General features: G+C 41.8%; 1 protein-coding gene across 1 annotated transcript in view; it reads left to right on the top strand.

Annotated features, from left to right (window-relative positions):
* The window catches only part of SLC9A7 (solute carrier family 9 member A7), a 125213-nt gene that overhangs the window by 59557 nt on the left and 45520 nt on the right, over positions 1-20136 (top strand). The window contains exons 2-10 of the mRNA XM_077815003.1: positions 3386-3585; positions 4747-4824; positions 5561-5637; positions 7684-7796; positions 9218-9323; positions 11672-11813; positions 17453-17558; positions 18566-18654; positions 18747-18860. Coding sequence (XP_077671129.1) covers positions 3386-3585; positions 4747-4824; positions 5561-5637; positions 7684-7796; positions 9218-9323; positions 11672-11813; positions 17453-17558; positions 18566-18654; positions 18747-18860 — 1025 coding nt within the window. The remainder of the gene's footprint in view (positions 1-3385; positions 3586-4746; positions 4825-5560; positions 5638-7683; positions 7797-9217; positions 9324-11671; positions 11814-17452; positions 17559-18565; positions 18655-18746; positions 18861-20136) is intronic.

The raw sequence follows: 20136 nt of genomic DNA, 5'->3' as shown, positions 1-20136 counted from the left end.
ATTTTGATCTAAAATGGGTTTTGTGGGGTTTTTAAAATTTCATTTAATGGGAAACTTGGAAAAAATGTTTTTCATTCCATTTCGGAACTGAACAAAGTTTGAAATTGCAGAATTTCTTATAAAAAAAAAAAAATCTGGTTCCTGCCTGGCTCTTGTAATTTCCATCTCTTGTATAATTGTATTAAAGGGATGGAATTTCCCTGGCTTCCCGCTATTTCAAATAAAATGTTCCTTACTAGCTTCCTTTGTTGCCTCTGAGGGCTTTGAAGGCTACCATTTCAAAGATACGCTATAACCTTGTCCACATTGTGTGCGGTTGTCTGTTTTTTTGCAGTGATGCAGGTATATTATTATATAGGTATTTAATGTAAGTTTTTATTTACAAAACCTGTGTCTTGGATCCAAACTATTTCTAAATATCTGTTTGAAAGACAAGATCAGATTCCTCCCCCCCCCCCGCCCCTCTCTTTTAGCTGGTCTGTTAAACCCCCAGTAGATTAACCACTTGTACTAATAATTTTGATGTGGCTAGCCATAGATATTGTGAAATGATAGGAGAAGCCCTATGCAAGTCCCTTCCTCCATTTATGCCTGTTTCCATGTACTTATGACACTCTCCTCAATCTGTGCCCTGTCTGTCTGCACTCTCCCTCTGTAATGCTGTGTTGCTTCTGATGACCACCCACCCCTTCAGGTAATGGAAACCCAGAGATAAGAAATGAAGAACAACTTTATAAGCAGGGGTGGACATTTGGAGAACTTGGTTTCTGATGTTGCGTACTGTCGCCAGACTCTGTGCTCAGTGAGGAGGGTGGGTCCAGACATGGCTACGTTGTGTGAATCCCCATTCAGCTGCAGCTAAGCACTGATGTTACATCAGTACAGAATAAATACATACATGTTTTAGGGTACTTTCCAGATGGCTGCTTTGATTATTGCTTTGAATTTTTTATTTATATCTATATAATGATTACACAAAGTATGTTTAATTTTTAAAAGATGCAGATTAGTTATAAATATATCTCACCTAAAACTTTTAAATGAACTACTTTAGTTTTGATTACAGAAAAAGAGTAGATTGGATCCAATTCTATAATAAGATTATGTACAACACTACAATAGGACTGACTAATACAATAGCAAGGGGGATTTCCAACTTTTATGTGTAAAGAATTAAGCAGATGATGGTAGTTTCCAGGTCTAGCTAAAAGAGGGAAACTTCACCTCCACATCTCCAACAAAAATCAAATACAAACAATCTTCCAAGTTGAAGTCTTAGTCTAGCTGTAGCCACAGTCCTCTTCTTTGCTGGAGGTTTTCTCCTTCCATTACCTGTATAAAATTGTGTCTATTAAATTTTAGTAAACAATAAGTGAGACTGCAGTTCATTTCAGCTATCTTGATCTAAAACAATTATTTATCCAGGTTAAAAATCTTCCTCTCAGAAAATGAAATAAAACAACACATTCCATCAACAGAGTTTTCTACAAGTGGTGAGGAGAGACAACTGTGCAAACTATGAGAATTTGCACCATTAAGCTTGGCCAAATTTCCCTTGCCTGAACTGTTGTATAGGGTGCTGTATGTTGACTAACTGTAGCCATCTGCCCCACATTTCTCTTGTGTCCTCTGTGTAGTTTGTAAAATGCTTTGGGATCATTGGGGATTAAAAGTTCAATATAAATGTGAAATTTAATTACCTGAATGTTTGGTATTGATAAGAAATCAGTCTCGTGAATTTTTGAGACTCTTTGGGATTTTTCAGTAACAGTTAATTGCTGCTAGGTAATAAAAACAGTTTGCTTTGCTTGTACGATGGCAATTTTTCAATATAAATTCTTCTCTTCTTCTGGATGCCAGGCAAAAGAAGCCTGGGAAATACAATTAACAAGCTCTGTCAATGCCTTTCAGTTTCTCAGTTGCCAGCACTTTCTGTTGATTATAAAAACAGTGGGATGTGAGGCTGACTGCTCTAATGCTGTTCGTACAGGCATTTGAGACTTATTCTAGAGATCTGGTATGCTATCTGTTCCTAAATGAAATCTGGCATTTCTGCTATGAGTTTAAGAGGAAATGTTCTTTTCTTTTTGACCTTTGGAAAGATTGATGCCATAAAAATAAAAAGCTTCTCTGTTATCTCATCCTTCCTTTGGCTGTTGGTTTTTTATTTACTTCAGTTGGCTACAGTCTAGGAGAAACAAGCTTCTGTGGGGAAGGGAGGATCAGGCCCACAGTGAGCAAAGGTGACCTGAGGTTGCCATTCAGTTTCTTACTACTTCTGACAAAAGCACCCGGAACAGTGGCTAGACACAAGTGATATTAGAAATAACCACCTTGACCAAAGGCTTGGCAATTTGTTCATTTTCCCGTGACAAGAGTAGTGGTGACTTTATATTTTTAGCTTGGTTTTGCTGACTCCAGTTCATACTGAGGTCGTTCCTGTGGATTCTCAGTGCTGGATTAAAATCTCGTTCTTTTGGAGCATAATAGTGGATAAGGACTGAGCACAATCACAATCCCATTCTGTGCTTATCCAACTTCCTTGCATGAGCCTTCCCTTAAACTATATTTTGAGAGGGTACAAATCATTCATTCCTGCTTTGTACTATTCTATATCTTTCCCTAGTAATAGTTTTTGTTTTCTGCAGGCTAGCTGAGTAATTCGTCTTCCTCTAAAGCTTTAGAGCAGTTTTCACGTATCGTATGAGCAATGCACCATCTTACTGTGTTTATTTTCACTTTTGTGAAAGATGGAGACCTGTTCTTAACTGAAATGGAAATCCTTTGCAGCAAATGGCTTCGCTGAAATGCAGCTGGCTCCTGGTGCATATTGTCTGGATGATTGGTTGCTAAATTTGCAATGCACTGAACGTCTCCCTCTTTCTCTCTCTGATGTTGGTTGCAGAATTATAGCAGTGATGCTTTCATGTTACTCTATAAGTGAAATAATGTGGCAAAATAGATATATTTGTTTCAATTAAATAACTTGCAAATTATTTTAAAACTGGTATTTGTTAGCATTGGTATCTCTGTGGGATGTTGCCAATGTACAGTGGTTTATTTTCTGTATTTTACAATTATATGGCTTTCAGCACAATTCTGAATGATAATTCCCCATGATAGAGGAGTACATAGAAAGAAATAGGAACAGTTTCAATTTCACTTTTTAAATTTTGCTATTCAGTTAAATTGAAACCAGCATCTTTAATTCTGACCTGCTTTGAGCATCCCTAATTTAGAAACATCAGTAAGTCGGTCACTACAAATATGTACATGGTATGTTCCCTTCCACGTATTGTGCACTGAGTGATACCTGAATCTAGAAACTCTCAGCTTATGCCAAATTCATGTAATTACAGACTCTTAAAAACATTCTGTCTTTCAGGACTCATTGTTGGGGTGATCTTGAGATATGGTTCTCCCTCCAGCAGTGGCCATGACAAGCCATTCAGCTGCTCGCAGGAGGACAGACCATTTACAACGCTGTTGGTCAATGTCAGTGGAAAGTTTTTTGAGTACACCCTTAAAGGAGAAATAAGCCCTGGAAAAATACACAACGTGGAACAGAATGACATGTTGCGAAAGGTAAGGATAGTTGAGTTTTTGTGAATAACTATTGACCTATTTTGTGAATGACTGCTGCATAGGTGACATTTCCTGTTTCACGCTGCTCTTTTTACCCACACTTCCCTTCTCCCCCAAACTGAGTGTATGGTATGATATTAAGTACTGTATTTCCAGATGTAATAGAACTAAATTATTTAAACTCATTCAAAAGTGTCCTCTGCATAGCATTCATTGGCAAAATTGTATGTTCTTTGTATCCTAGTGTTCACATGTCCTTTCATAACAGTTCAAGAATTAATGTATGCTCAGTATAACCAAAGCCATTTCTGTATAATTAGCTAACATTTATGGATCCACGTCAAGACACTAATTGCTACTGAGTTCCAACTCAGTCCTATAGTACAGGGACTTTTCTACACTTAGCATCTTTGATTTTTCTTCTCTATTTTTTTTAGTTCAGTTATGTTCAAGGAAAAACTAGTTTCATTTCTCCCCCCCTTCCATCAAATGTAAAATATCTGAAACTGGGAGTCTATATATGAACCCTAAGTTAGACACAACAGTTTTCTAGTAGTACTGATCACTGACTTTTTACAATCGCTGGTGTATCTTCCGTTTTAACTTCTTTTGCTGTCTTGAACAATTTGGCCTGGCGTTCATTGGGTCTTGACACTTACAACTTCCACTGAAGAAAATCTGTGTGTGTGCGCACACATGCCTGTGGTTTGGGTGACTTACTCATATGGTAATTATATGCAAAAGATGTGGGGGTTTTTTAAGTGTAAATGGTGTTGGCACTACAAATAAGAACCAGAAATCTGCACAAACATCATGGTTGACACCATGATAAGGGGCTTTATCCAGCACCTTTTGAATCTAAATTTGTGTTTCTGGCTCATTTAAGGAGGGGACTACCAGTTGGGACTGTTAAGCTCCAGAAGAACCCTGAATATGTTGTCATACCAAAGTTCTCCAAATACAGTGGTCTCTATTAAAATCTTCATTTCTTTGCCTTTGCACATATATAATGTTGTTTCATGGATAGTAAAGAAAATACCTAGCAAATTGTTTAACATTTACTACTTCCAAAGGTAAAATTGTAAGGATTTTATTGGCAACTGCTGTCTGTGTACTCTGTTCTTTTTTTGGTTTTAAATGGACTTTTACATTTTTTTAAAGGTAACGTTTGACCCAGAAGTTTTCTTCAACATTCTGTTGCCTCCTATTATTTTCCATGCTGGGTACAGCTTGAAGAAGGTAAGTGTAAGCACTATCTGAGAATGTAACCATGACACTTTCAGCCTAATGCTGAATCACTAACAGCTAGAGTACAATCTCCATTAGTGCCACAGTCCTGAGCACAAGTGTCTCTTCTGTGGTGCCTCTTGCAAAGCTAGACAGTCTCGTCCATTGTTTCTAAACAGTTGGCTAGTTTTAAGAGAAAGTATATTATTTTACCATCCAATATATAGACTGCTGTATTAGTTATGTGTTGTCTTACATTATTTACCCCTGAACATTGCTATTGAATAAGCAAGATAAACAATATATCCCTGTGAATTGTCTGGTTTTCCTCTGCATTTTATGCATTCAGTGAGTTACTTTTAGAGAGATGGGCCCAAACCTAAACTGTGATCTGAACACCTCTGAATATTGGAGGATGGAAATTCAGGACTACACTTTGACTTAGGGCCATCACTTACAGTTACTTTCCTTTTAAAGTCTTGGCCCTCTGTTAAATTAGTCACACAAGCATCTGGTTATAAAGCTGTGTCTCAACAAGCCCCACATAAGATTTTAAACATGATTCGGGGGGACTTGTATTAAATTTGTTTAAATATTACGGAAGATTTACATAGTAAGATTGAAAATATTATTTCCTCCCAGAGTGGAAGGCTGTTTCATTATATTGCTGTAGGGCTGTGCTATACATTTTGTTGATGTCTGAGTTTTCACATAGCTGAGCTTTAATATAATTTTTTTTCTCATACAGAGGCACTTTTTCAGGAATCTGGGGTCTATTCTGGCTTATGCCTTTTTAGGAACTGCAGTCTCTTGTTTTATTATCGGGTGAGTGAGCTTTGTGAGATTGTGCAACTTTTATGTGCTAGTTTTAAGTTAATGAAATAAATGCCATAGCTCCCTGAACTTCGGATTTCTAGTGATTTAGAATAGTGACTGTAAATTTTCAATTAGGGTTTTATTAGTGTGTCCTTTTGGCAAAATTCAGCCTCTAAAATGAAGCTGGAATTTGGTTGACTTCAAATAGGGTTTTGCTTTCTTACAGAGCTGCCGGAAACAGACCACGAAGTTTGTCCAAACAATTCAGTTCCGTGGTGGTCACTGCTATTTTCCAACCCTACAGTCCTAGAGATCCAAGTTTCTGTTGGTTCAATTAATCAGTTATGAAAACAAAACTTTACAAAATACTTGATTCTACATGAATTGGCCTCTATTTCTAATGAAGATACATTCATCCAGAGAATAGAGGCAACTGCTAACCAAGAGTCTTGACTCAGCTTTTAGAAGCATCCTCTTTCACCTACTTAAAAATAAGACACACAAGCAAAATGGTTTTGATTGTGAATGCTTATTCTGTTAACAATGTTGCATCTTTTCAGCATGTGGACTTTTATAAGAGCTTTAATGTGTGTATATATACTCAGTAGCTGCTTTATTGCATTTGCTATCTTCAGGGAATTTCACTGCAGAGGAAAAAATAATTTAATAGCTGTTACAGTGCAAAGTTCCTTCCTTAAGTACTACACAATTCATTGGGGGAAATTGTTGGATTGTGTGTTTTAATCATGAGGACAGACTATATTTCTGACTTTCTAGGTACTAAATGACCTGTGTTGGGTAATACCACACTCTGGACTCAGATGATGAGGAAACATCTGTTGAGAGATTAGAGTTCCACTCTCACTGTTCGATACTGAGCTCTGGGCCTGGGCTTCACTAGAAAATTAAGTCAGTTTAATTACGTCAGTCAGTTGGGTGTGAAAAATCCATACCCCTGAGAGGCGTTGTGAAGCTGACCTGAGTACCCATGTGGACAGCGCTAGATCGATGGAACAATTCTTCCATGGACCTAGTTACTGCTACTCAAGGATGTGTACTACCTAGGCCAGTGGTTTTCAAACTGCGGGTTGCGACCCAGAACTGGGTTGCGGAATGTAAGGCACTGGTCACAGCAGCTCTGGTCAGCACTGCCGACCAGGCTGTTAAAAGTCCCGTGGGTGGTGCTGCCCAGCTAAGGCAGGCTGGTTCCTACCTGTTCCAACACCTCACTATGCCCTAGAAGCAGCCAGCAGCAGGTCTGGCTTCTAGGCTGGGGTGCCATGGGGCTCCGCGCGCTGCCTGAGCACTGGCTCTGCACTCCCGTTGGCTGCTTCCCGGCCAATGGGAGCTGGGTAGGGGGGCAGTGTCTGTGGGCGAGAGCCACACAGAGCTGCTTGTGCACATCCGCCTGGGAGCTGGGCCTGTTGCTGGCTGCTTCTGGGGCACAGCGTGGTCCACAGTGCCAGAACAGGCAGGCAGCCTGCCTTAGCACCCCCTCTGCGCCGCTGACCAGGAGCTGCTGGAGGTAAGCCTGTGCCCCAATCCCCTGCCCCGGCCCTGAACCTTCCCCAAACCTGGAGCCCCTTCCTGCACTCCAAACCCCTCATCCCCAGCCCCACCCCAGAGCCTGCACCCCTCGCCCAGAGCCCCCTCCCACATCCTGAACCCCTCATTCCTGGCCCCACCCTGCAGCCCTCACCCCAGCACCCCAACCCTCTGCCCCAACCCTGAGCCCCTCCCACACCCCTCTGCCCCAGCTCCCGTGGGTTGTGGGCATCAACAATTTTCTTCAACTCGGTCGCCAGAAAAAGAAGTTTGAAAACCACTGACTTAGGCCAATGGGAGAACCCCTCCCATCAGTGTAGGCACTACCTACGCCAAAGCTGTAACATTACAAGTGTAGATAATCCCCCCCCGCCCCCCCCCCACACTTAGTGAGGCAAGGCCTACCTGAGCAGTGATGAGATGATTTTATCTTTCCTATACTCTTCAGAGCCTCACAAAGGAGACCCTCCCTGTTTTGATAAACACTGCTTTATCTTCTTTTTACTGCAGGAATCTCATGTATGGTGTTGTAAAACTAATGAAGTTGGTGGGACAACTCTCTGATAAATTTTACTATACAGACTGTCTCCTCTTCGGAGCGGTCATATCTGCTACTGATCCAGGTACTGCAGTTACTTAAATTATTCCATTGATAACACATTTTTGAGGATGTATAGCTGATAATTCTAATTTTTTTTTCTTTTCAGTTACATTACAATGGTAACTGTGTGTATATACTGTATGATGTGTATATATTGGGCATCAGGAAAGTTGGTATCTGGCAAAGACTGTGCTAGTATCTGGCTAGACAACACGTTTAGAAACAAAATGTACTGATATGTTTTCCTTAATAGAGTTTTCCTTTCATGAATATAAACTTTAATTCAGTTGAATGAATGTAATCTTTTCATTTTCTGGAGAGCCTGGCTATCCCTTTATAGATTCACTGCTTGAAATATAGTATTACTTTTTATAAAATAGGCGCAATCTTTTTTGAAAATTTAAGGTTTTTTTTTATTTTAATATATTTTAGTATTTCAAGTATAAGGACACTTTTTTGTTTATAGCCAACTGTTTAACCTTTTTTGAGATGGTGTCTTCAAATTTCAGTGCTACAGACCCATTAAAGTTGTCTAAGTTTTGGAAACCAACATCTCTGGAGAACTGTTGTGCGTGCGTGTCTGTCTGTCTGTCTGAAGTACAAAGCAGGAACTATATTTTAAAACACACTTTTTTACATATTCAATATCTGTTTTTGTGAAAATGGGAAGTGGAAGCCAGCAGTTAAGATGGACTGCTGGTAGTTGGATTCACTTCTGCTTCCTTTTACATGGAAACTGGCATATGATGCGTGAAAATAAGATACACATGGGGTGAGTCTCCAGAACCTTCTTCCTCAATATCAGACCGAAGGTATTGTTCGAAAGGATTGCTTTGAATAATTACTAGTCTTGTCTGGTCCTTCTCAATTTCTGTTTGCAAATATGTTTATAACATAGAGTGTACTTTTTGGACAAGGTACTTACGAATCGTTTTATGTTTTTTGTTCTTCGTGGTGTTTTGGTTTTTTTTTTTTTTTTTTTTGAAAGAACTGAAATACTAAAGATTTGCGTGAAAAAGCTGTAAAAGCCTTCTGTTGTTTGTTACCAGTCCACGACTTTTTTCTGGCTATTGATTGTGGAACTTGGACGTATTGTTTAAAAAATAGTAGGATTCTGGCAGAGTGGAACTCTTGCCTATTTATGTCCAATGGTTTGGAGGACTTCTTAGAGAAATTTCTTGTGTGTAAGAGAGACAGTGAGTGAGCCAGACCTATTTTGGAACAAGTGTGTCCTAAAATGGTCATTCCTCCTCCAATAGGCAATTTACCTGTACAGTATGACTCTTAATTAAATATGACTAAAGTCTTTCCCGTTTTGGTTTGAAGTTGTTCCACAGTCTATGGTTTCTGCTTCTTTAGGCAAATTGGAAAATGTCTGCTCCTTCCAGCTCACAAGCACTCACAATAAACTAATGCACATGTTCCTTCTTATTATTTTTGTAGTTACCGTGCTGGCAATATTTAATGAACTGCATGCTGATGTCGATCTCTATGCCCTTCTGTTTGGAGAGAGTGTTCTAAATGATGCTGTTGCCATTGTATTGTCTTCGTAAGTAACAATTCAGGCTTCCGCTATGTGAAATTTTCTATTTCTTGTTGTGATTTAGGTGGTAGCTGTAAATCATATAATTTTTCTAAAATCTTAATCTCCACATTTCTTTTTCTAAATGGATTCTGCCTTGTGAACTGAATTGATAAACGTTTTTGTCTATGCTACACAGGTGTGTAATTAGGGTGATCAGATAGCAAGTGTAAAAAATCGGGATGGGCATGGGAGGTAATAGGTGCCTATATAAGAAAAAGCCCCCAAAATTGGAACTGTCCCTATAAAATCAGGATATCTGGTCACCCTATGTGTAATGAATCAGGCAGAAGAGACTCACAGACTATTAGGGTTGGAAGAGACCTCAGGAGGTCATCTAGTCAAAACCCCTGCTCAAAGCAGGACCAACACCAACTAAATCATCTCAGCCAGGATTTTGTGAAGCTGGGCCTTAAAAACCTCTAAGGATGGAGATTCCACCACCTCCCTAGGCAACCCATTCCAGTGCTTCACCACCCTCCTAGTGAAATAGTTTCCTAATATCCAACGTAGTCCTCCCACACTGTAACTTGAGAACATTGCTTCTTGTTCTGTCATCTGCCACCACTGAGAACAGCTGAGCTCCATTCTCTTTGAAAGCCCCCTTCAGGTAGTTGAAGGCGGCTATCAAATCCCCCCTCACTCTTCTCTTCTGCAGACTAAATAAGCTCAATTCCCTCAGCCTCTCCGCATAAGTCATGTGCCCCAGCCCCCTAATAATTTTCGTTGCCCTCTGCTGGACTCTCTCCAATTTGTCCACATCTCTTCTACAGTGGGGGAACCAAAACTGGACACAGTATTCCAGGTGTGGCCTCACCAGTGCTGAATAGAGGGGAATAATCACTTCCCTCGATCTGCTGGCAATGCTCCTACTAATACAGCCCAATATGCCGTTGACCTTCTTGGCAACAAGGCACACTGCTGACTCATGTCCAGCTTCTCGTCCACTGTAACCCCCTGGTCCTTTTTTGCAGAACTGCTGCTTAGCCCGTTGGTCCCCAGCCTGTAGTGGTGCATGGGATTCTTCCTTCTCAAGTGCAGGACTCTGCACTTGTCCTTGTTGAACCTCATCAGATTTCTTTTGGCCCAATCCTCCAATTTGTCTAGGTCACTCTGGACCCTATCCCTACCCTCCAGCATATCTACCTCTCCCCCCAGCTTAGTGTCATCTGTGAAATTGCTGGGGGTACAATTCATCCCATCATCCAGGACATTAATAACGATGTTGAAAAAAACCAGCCCCAGGACTGACCCATGGGGCACTCTGCTTGATACCGGCTGCCAACTAGACATCGAGCCTTTGGTCACTACCCGTTGAGCCCAACATCTAGCCAGCTTTCTATCCACCTTATAGTCCATTCATCCAATCCATACTTCTTTAATTTGCTGGCAAGAATACTGTGGGAGACCGTATCAAAAGCTTTGCTAAAGTCAAGATATATTGCATCCACCGCTTTCCCCATATCCACAGAGCCAGTTATCTCATCATAGAAGGCAATCAGTTTGGTCAGGCATGACTTGCCCTTGGTGAATCCATGTTGACTGTTCCTGATCACCTTTCTCTCCTCCAAGTGCTTCAAAATAGATTCCTTGAGGACCTGCTCCATGATTTTTCCAGGGCTGACGTGAGGCTGACCAGTCTTTAGGTCCCCAGGTTCTCATTCTTCCCTTTTTTTTAAATATGGGCACTATATTTGCCTTTTTCCAATCATCCGGGACCTCCTTCAGTCACTACGAATTTTCAAAGATAATGGCAATGGCTCTGCAATCACATCAGCCAACTTCCTCAGCACCCTCGGATGCATTAGATCTGGACCCATGGACTTGTGCATGTCCAGCTTTTCTAAATAGTCCTTAACCAGCTCTTTCATCGCTGCGGGCTGCTCACCTCCTCCTTATACTGTGTTGTCCAGTGCAGCAGTCTGGGAGCTGACCTTGTCTGTGAAGACTGAGGCAAAAAAAGCATTGAGTACTTCAGCTTTTTCCACATCATCTGTCGCTAGGTTGCCTCTCTCATTCGGTAAGGGTCCCACACCTTCCCTGACCATCTTATTGATTACATACCCTGTAGCCCTTCTTGTTACCCTTCATATCCCTTGCGAGCTGCAACTCCAGTCGTGCCTTGGCCTTCCTGATTACACACCCAAGAAGGAGCTCCTGGCTGGCTGCTGGGACTCAACCAGAATTGGCATTTAGAATCTGAATCTAGCAGAATATAATATTCCTTTGCTTAATGATCTGGCATAAAAGATTTTGTTGCCATCACTAACTCCTCCATTGTCATCTGACTCTTTTTCTTTTTTTCCCCTCCCTAGATCCATAGTTGCCTACCAGCCAACAGGTGAAAACACCCATGCGTTTGATGCCGCAGCATTTTTCAAATCAGTTGGAGTTTTCCTTGGAATATTCAGTGGCTCTTTCATGATGGGAGCAGTGACAGGGGTTGTGACAGCTCTGATATCCTTTCTTGTGTTTAACTCTTCCAAAGTGCAGGTGTGTTAGCATTAAACATTAAGCCCTGATCCTGATGAGGACTCCAGCAGGTTTCAATCATTATTAGTCAACACATTACTGAACACAACTTGCCATAGTCTACATTGACAGACTCTAAAATTGTGATCAGTATCATGTCATCTTAGGCCTTGTCTCTGCTAGGAAGGGTTTGCTGATGTAGCTATAATAGCAAAACAGGTGGAGACACAGCTTATACTGGCAAAAGAACTCTTGCTCGTGTAGGTTATACCAGTTTCCCCAAACATAATAAGCTATGTTTTTGCAAAAGGACATTATTATTGATATAACTGCATCTATATTGGGACTTTTGCTAGCATAGCTGTGTGGATCTTGAGGGTAATTTTTTTTTTTTTTTTATTCATACTCCTAACCTATATAGCTTTGCCAGCAAAATTTTTAAGTGTAGATCAGGCCTTAGTCACACATACAGCAAGGGGAATAGCTGTATAACCACCTGTGAGGGGGTGTACCAGACCCTTTGAGGCCCTCTGGAGGGCCCTGTAGTCTTACCACATCCCACCCCAGAAAAAGGTAGTAGAGTGGAGTTCTCCATGTGGTCTAGAGAGGCTTCTGGGGATGCAGCCAATCAGGGCTCAGCAGGTTAGTATAAAAGGAGCTGGAGGGCCAGAGTGAGTTCAGTTCCTTGCTGAAGGTGGAGGAGAATGGATGGTGTGCCTGGCTGGCTGATGAAGCTACAGGACCTCAGACAGAGCAGTGCTAGCAGAGACCTGGGGGAGGAAGGAAGAGCTCCTGGCTGGCTGCTGGGATTCAACCAGGACAAGGCCCTGAGGTAAGGGTGAAGAATGTGCTGGGCCTGCGGGGGAGTGGCCCAGGAAATCATAGCAGTAACTCAGTGTACATAAAGGGACAGAGTGGATGGCTGCTATTATAGGGTCCCTGGGCTGGGACCCAGAGTAGTGGGTGGGCCTGGGTCTCCCCTGTTGGCCACTGGGGAAGTGACCTGGACTTTGATACACCTCAGAAGGGGAACTGAACCCTTTTAGTAGCCCAGGAGGAGAGCTGGGGACAGAAAGGCCTAGAGAGGACGTGGACTTTGCCTTCAGGGAAATCGCCTTAGGGTACAGCTCAGTACCAGGGTCAAGGCCATTTAAAGACTACAGGACTAATTAAGGGCCTTAGCCCAAGGAGGGCTACAGGGAGAGAAAGGGCTTGCATATGCACTCTGCCAAGGGGAAGCTCCTGAGAGGCCTGCCACCCCTCTATACCACCTTCATACTGGTATAACTCTTTCCACACTAAGGATTTTACTGGTATAAAAATATCGGTAAAAATCACACACCCCTAAGTGACATAGCTACACTAGTGAGACTTACATATAGATTATAATTGTAGTGGAAATGTACCCTTAAAGAAGCAGTTTTAACACTTGGAAGGCAACTTGGTGGTTCATATTCACTATTCCAATGCCTTAACCACTGAGCCATTAATAACCCTTTCAGACACTATTGGGCTCTTGCTATGGGCCTTATGTTTAATCTTTCTACAGGAGTCTCATCTCAGATGTTGTTCAAATAAAACTCAATTCTATCTTTATCGGTATTGATATAATATGACACACTTCATGTGAATTTTTTCCATTCTTTTCAAGCCTATGTCCCAATTCTACTATTGGATCTGCAATGGAGTGCTGTACACAGGTACAATGATCAGTCTCTGTGGATCTGCTTGCAGGACTGACGCATTGGGCCTAAAGCTTGACTGGAGTAAGAGATCATGATGCTTCATCAAACTCACAGCCTTTTCTTCTAGATATGCTGGTGTACTTTTATTCAAACACAGTCTGTCTGTCTTTGATGCATGTGTGCATCAGAAAACTGACCTCAAAGGAGTGGAAGGTGATAAATATTTTTTTAATCATAAATCCACGACATTTCATTTTGGACAACGTTTCCCTCAGTGTGTGTCTCATTACATGTTCCCATTGCCCAGGCTATCTGACTGCTCTCCCTGCCCCCACCCTGCCCATGTCCTGCATAATGAAAATGCTTAAGGCATTAAGAGAGAAAAGGTGCTATGGTACCTTTTTACAGTCTGAATTTTTAGACTTCTCAGGTCGGAGTGACCATTAACATGATAATACCAGAGGTGGGCAAACTATGGGCAACATCCAGCCCACGGGACCTTCCTGCCCAGCCCCTGAGCTCCTGGCCCCAGAGGCTAGCCCCCGGCCCCCCCCCTGCTGTTTCCCCTCCCACACAGCCTCAGCTCACTGTGCTGCCGGTGCAATGCTCTGGGCAGCGGGGCTGCGAGCTCCTGGGGCAGCACCGCTGCAGAGCCCGGCCTGACCCGGTGCTCTGTGCTGCGCGGTGCATGGCTGGCTCCAGCTGGGCGGTGCGGCTGTAATGCCGCCAGCCACCAGTGCTCCAGGCAACGCAGTAAGGGGGCATTGAGCAGGGCTGTTGGATAGAGGGTGGGGGTGTGAATAGGGGTCGGGACGGTCAGAGGACAGGGAACAGGGGGGTTGAATGGGGGCAGTCAGGGGCGGGGGTTCCGGGGTCGGTCAGGGGACAGGGAGTGGGGAGGGACGGATGGGGCAGAGGTCCCGGGGTGGCCGTCAGGGAACAGGGTGGTTGTATGGGGCAGGAGTCCCGGGGGCAGGGCTGTCGGGGGGGCGGGGATGGGGGTGGGTGTCGGGCCATGCATGGCTGTTTGGGGAGGTACAGCCTCCCCTAATCGGCCCTCCATAAAATTTCCGAAACCCTCAGGCCAAAAAGTTTGCCCGCCCCTGTGTTTAATACAGTGCTCCTCAAACTGGTCTGTGGTCTGCCAATGGTCCATAGGGAGCTGGCTGGTCACATATTGCTGCTACTTCAATTTATATTCAACTACCAAATGTATGTATTAAAATACATAAATAGTTGTAACATGACCCATCCATTTTAGCATTTGCTCTTGCTGACACAGGGATATTATTTGCTGATGAATGGGAGGCAGAGTGGCCAGTCAGGGAATAGAAAGGGAGGTTGTTCACAAGATAACATCTATTAAGAAAAAGCTTGAGACTTTGCTTTAACATACATGCACTGGAATCCTCTGTTAGGGTATGAAACTTTAAACTCTTCCCTTTACAAGTGAGATTCACTTCAAAAAATTTAATCTTATCCAAGTATAATACTGAAAATAAAGATTTTAATTTTGTATAAAAGAACAGTAACACGTTACGGTTAAGTCACACACAAGCTTCATAAATTTCTGCTTCTGACTGATTTTCCCCAGTACTGACACAGCTTTGAGCACTTTGCCTTTCTCTGCACCATTTTGTCATTGAGGATCGATTAAATAAATAGGGGAAGTTTAGTCATGCATTACCCATTTTTAAAATTGTTTTGATTGTTTCGAATAGTTATGCAAATAACTTGCTTTTGTTCTTTTGTTTTTTGGTAAGATACCCAGGGACTGATAGCTAGTCAGTATTGCCACACTCAACTACGTGATTTTTAAAAAAAAAAATATTGTATGGGTATTGCACATAATATTTCCTTGCAAGTGCAGAGTCTGCCTGCTTGTTGTGCATACAAGCACAGTACGGTGCCCTCTCTACAATATTGTGGGCTTTGGTGAGGGAAGGGAATAATATGAAGAATAAGGTAATAGCCAAAATACCAATCTTATTCTTTGGTGTAATGTCACCATCATTGAATGGCCTTCTTCATCTGAGGTTGGTCTTATCTAACTCTAACTCCAGCCAGATTATGCTGCAGACTCTATCCTTGCCTTTCAATAATAACAATGTAATAACTTTGAGAGATAAAAGTAATGGGACTACTTAATGCTAAAGGGATTTTAATTGAAATACAGTGTTCTCATTCATTTGGCCACCTGTGGTGGTACATGGTTAATCACTTATGGCCCCATCATGATCATGGAATTCTCTGGTAAAGCCCACATGAGAGCAGCAGAGTGTCCAGGGATGACTGCTTCTCTTGTGAGGCAATGGGAGAGGTAGGGAGCATTGTCTCCAAACCTTGTGGCTCTCCAGAGGAAGGAATTGCTGTTCCTCATTAGTGCTCCTCAGCCTCCCTTTCAACCACTGGCCCATGGCTCTTCAGCACGCATGTTGCCATTGTATAATGGTGGTGAAGAGTGGGTATTAACAAGGCACTGACAAACCCATATAGATGTCAGCTGGAATCTGAGGGGAAGCACGCTGCATACACTTGCTGCATCCTGGTTCTACATTTGCTTACCTGACAGTGGCTTAACCCAATGGTTTCCAGCTGTGAGGAGGGGCTTCTGTGGACACGAGAAAAGAAGAATCCTGCCGTAGCCAGAGCAGCCTCTCCCATACCCGTCAGCAAATTAAGGATCTTTTTGCTGCTGCTAGTAGCTCTTTTGTTTCATTCTGCCTCTTAAAGCTCAGAGATGTTTAGGACCCATATTCGTTTTAGATACAATCAACTGTATGAAGTGTCCTGAATGCCTACCAGTGTTTGATGCCAGCACAGAAACTGAAAATTGCCTAAAACATTAATATGAAAGAATGCAACCAGTTTTTTCTATCATAACTATTTTGAGGTCTAGAGCAGGTGCTATTTTAAAGGTAGAATGGAAGTTGAATTCAATCTCCCATCTTTCAGTAACTCTGTGAGCTTCTCAAACAAATTCCTTTTAGGCTGACATTATCTGGGCTTGCTCTTATGTCAAGGATGAATCTTTGTTTTCCTGAAAGATTGAGTTAAATTGGTTCAGCTGGTTTGTTTCTAAGTTATATGGGCATGAAAAAATACAGCTTCATTGAAGCTGAGATTTTTGTTTGTCTCAAAGGCTACAAAAATAGCCAAGTTTTGAAGAAAAATGATTCCGTAGCTTCAAAGTTATAAAGATGGCATACTGGAGCATATATATCAGAACTCTTCCATTCAGATTTCAAAGATGCCTTGGTAAAAGACAGCTGGTCTTCTCTGGCTGGGTGTGCTGTAAACTAAAATGTTTCTGGACTTTTTAAAAAAATTAATTAAAAAAAAAAAAACACCCCAGGAAAATCTTTAATTCAGAAACAAGCACTAATTCAGTATCAAATCTGAGAAGTGGAGTACTCAGAATAGAGAGATTTAAAATGGTTACAGCTTCTCACAATGTTAACAAACATATATTGCACATAGGGAGACAATGTAGGCTAGTGCACTACAGCCATCCCCAGATGTAAAATGGGGATAAAGTTATTGACCTCAGTTGTAAAGCATTCTGAGATCTACTGATGCATAGCATTATGTAAGACTTTGGTATTAGTAGTAGTAGTAAGCATTTCTAGTCATGTCTGTCTGGTTAAATGTAAAACTTTTTGATATATTTGTGTGACTAATGTACTGTATACCAGAAGATGTGCAAGGTGGCCAGGTTACTGTTGCAAAAGAAACCTTAAACTTCCTCATTCTTGAGTGTCTGATATTTCAGCCTTGACATAGATGAGTTGATGCATTTAATGCTGAAATTGTCTTGGTTTTGGATTGACACTTCACACTAATGCAGACAAAAAGGCTTTTTATAAACATTAGGTATGATGGTACTAACATTCAGCCAAAATCACCAGATGTTTGTTGATCCCTTAACAAAGTGTTTACGTGACCAAGTTTACCAAACTGCATTGCTTCCCCCTGCTGGAGACAGCTCTCTTCTTCCTGATGTCCTGGAGCACTTTCTTGCTAGCGGAAGCTTGTGGGTTTACAGGTGAGATGTTTTGGAGTCAAGCACAGAGAGATCAAACTTCTGTCCATCTCCTTTTTTTTTCACGTACCTTATTAAATCTGTTTTAATAGGACTTCATATAAGATGCATGATTTTGATGCTAAAATGTTTTCACTTTCCTTACTGGTAAAACTACACTGGAAAACAGCTCCTGGAAGATGTGGGCTTTTCTTATTACTTGTCAAAGTCTATGCATGTTAGAACTTGGCTCTAAGCAAGAAATGTTAATCTTGATGGTTAATTTTGTGTTGACCGCAATACCCACACTGATTACCAAGGGAGCTGGCTTTCTGTTTTTAGTTACTACTTCAGACCCTAGCTCTAAAGCTAAATAATTCTACTTGCACCTTTTGTCATCTCTGTATTACGTAACTTGAGACTCCTTAGCTTCAGATACAGCTTGGTAATGGTTCCTCAAATCCCCAGCTAAACATAATTTGATGTAGTGTTCTGTATATCTTTTCTCTCTTGGACTTAAATCAAGGACAGCTCTCCTCTCCTAATGAATCTTCTCTGAGAAGAAGTCCAGTCTACTGCACTGAGTTTCCTAAACCTAGGTATTGAAGTGATTTCTGCTGTCTGTTACCAGCAGTGTGTCCAAGCCATGCCGCTCATTTATTTTGTTGAAGACCATTTGGAGAGCTCTAAAATTTGAATTTAATAGTCTTAAAGAAATGGTTGGTTAACAAAAACATCTTTCAACTTCCCTTTTCTGTGAGGAATAAATCCTCAAGAACTAAAGAACAATGTGTTAAACCACTAGTATAAGCAAAGTGGCAGGGCAAGGGACAGTCTTTTTGTTGTGTGTTGGTACAGCACCTTACACAGTGGGAACCTAGTCCATGACTAGAGCTCCTCGGTGCAATGGTCATACAAATAATAAAGAAGGCAGTCAGGAGAATCAAGTAATTATGTTCATACTGGATTTAAGATGGTAAGCAAAGAACTTCATCATCCAGCTCTGTTTGTGTCTGTGAATCTATTGGCAGGTGTGGTGGCAGTTCTCTTTTGTGGAATTACACAGGCTCATTATACATACAACAATTTGTCAGTCGAGTCAAGGAGCCGAACTAAGCAGGTGAGACCCTATTCTTCACTTGCCAAGTGGTGTAGTGTTGATTTTTTAAGTTTTATTGTGTAATTTTTCCATGTGAATGTTTTTCTCCCCAGCTCTTTGAGGTACTGCACTTCCTGGCTGAAAACTTCATATTTTCGTACATGGGGTTAGCTCTTTTTACTTTCCAGAAACACATATTCAGCCCAATTTTCATCATTGGAGCTTTTGTATCCTTTCTTGCTTTTCATCTAACAAGTTATTTATTTTAGGTACCTGAAAACTTGTCATGCTTTTTTGCCTTCCCTCAGCCACTCGGGCATCTCAAAGAGATAATGTGTTTTCCTGCAATATGCTGCTGATGCAAAAATCTTTTGAAAACAGCCTTCATCTGCCCTTGCAGAGCTAAGGACCTTATGGCATGCAAGCCCCAGGGTTCTCATGTATCTGAACAGAGCTGTGTATCGTTGGTTTATGTTCCTCAATAGCACATCTGCTGGAGACCACTACACTCCCTGCAGTTATAAGAACAGAACTTAAAGCTTCAAATATTCTGGGTGGAAAAGGTGTTTCAGAATTAAAGGATTATGTTGTCCACTCAAATCAGCATAGACAAATCAAGGCACTATCTTGCATTAGTTAGGCCATGTCTACACTACACCATTAAGTCAACATATGTTAGGCTGACTTACAGCCACCGCAATAATTAGTGCGTTTTTTCATGTCATGTCCATGCTACCTTAAGAGGGACAGTGCCTCAGCACCAAGCACTAAGCTCCCGGCTCCCAGCATCGCCCAACCTACATCAGCCTAAGCCTTTCCCGCCTCATTGAGGTGGGTTTACTAGGTCGGCGTAATGGGCAAATTACAATGACAGGAGGGACACTGTAGTGTGTACGCTTACATAGGTTGACGTAAGCTGCCTTACGTGGACTTACTTTGTAGTGTAGACATGCTCTTAGACACTCCTTTGCATATACCTGGAAAATTGATTAGCTGAGGGTAAATAACAGAGAACCTACCATGCCAGAGTCCAAATAAGAGAGTGCTAACTTTCTGTGAACAGCGATGGCTCAATAAAACAAGATGAAATTAGGGTTCTAGGTTTTTGTGACATTGGGTTTTTAGCTAGCCCAGAACACATCTGGCCTTAATCCACCTCTGGTAAAATAGAAAATGGCTCAGTAAAGTTGACCTTCTTCAGGTTTTAAAACACAAGGAAGTATGTTATATTGCCTGACATTTATTTTACTTACACACACACCCCTATACTGGGTCAGACCAATGGTCCATCTAGCCCAGCATCCTGTCTTCTGACAGTGGCCAATGCCAGGTGCCACAGAGGGAATGAATAGAACAGGTAATCATCGAGTGATCCATCCTCTGTCACCATTCTCAGCTTCTGGCAAACAGAGGCTAGGGACACCATGCCTGTCCATCCTGGCTAAAAGCCATTGATGGACCTATCCTCCATGAACTTACCTAGTTCTTTTTTGAACCCTGTTA

The sequence above is a fragment of the Eretmochelys imbricata genome, chromosome 1, assembly GCF_965152235.1.
Source record: "Eretmochelys imbricata isolate rEreImb1 chromosome 1, rEreImb1.hap1, whole genome shotgun sequence".
Taxonomy (NCBI): Eukaryota; Metazoa; Chordata; order Testudines; family Cheloniidae; genus Eretmochelys; species Eretmochelys imbricata.
This window is presented reverse-complemented; position numbering and strand designations above follow the sequence as displayed.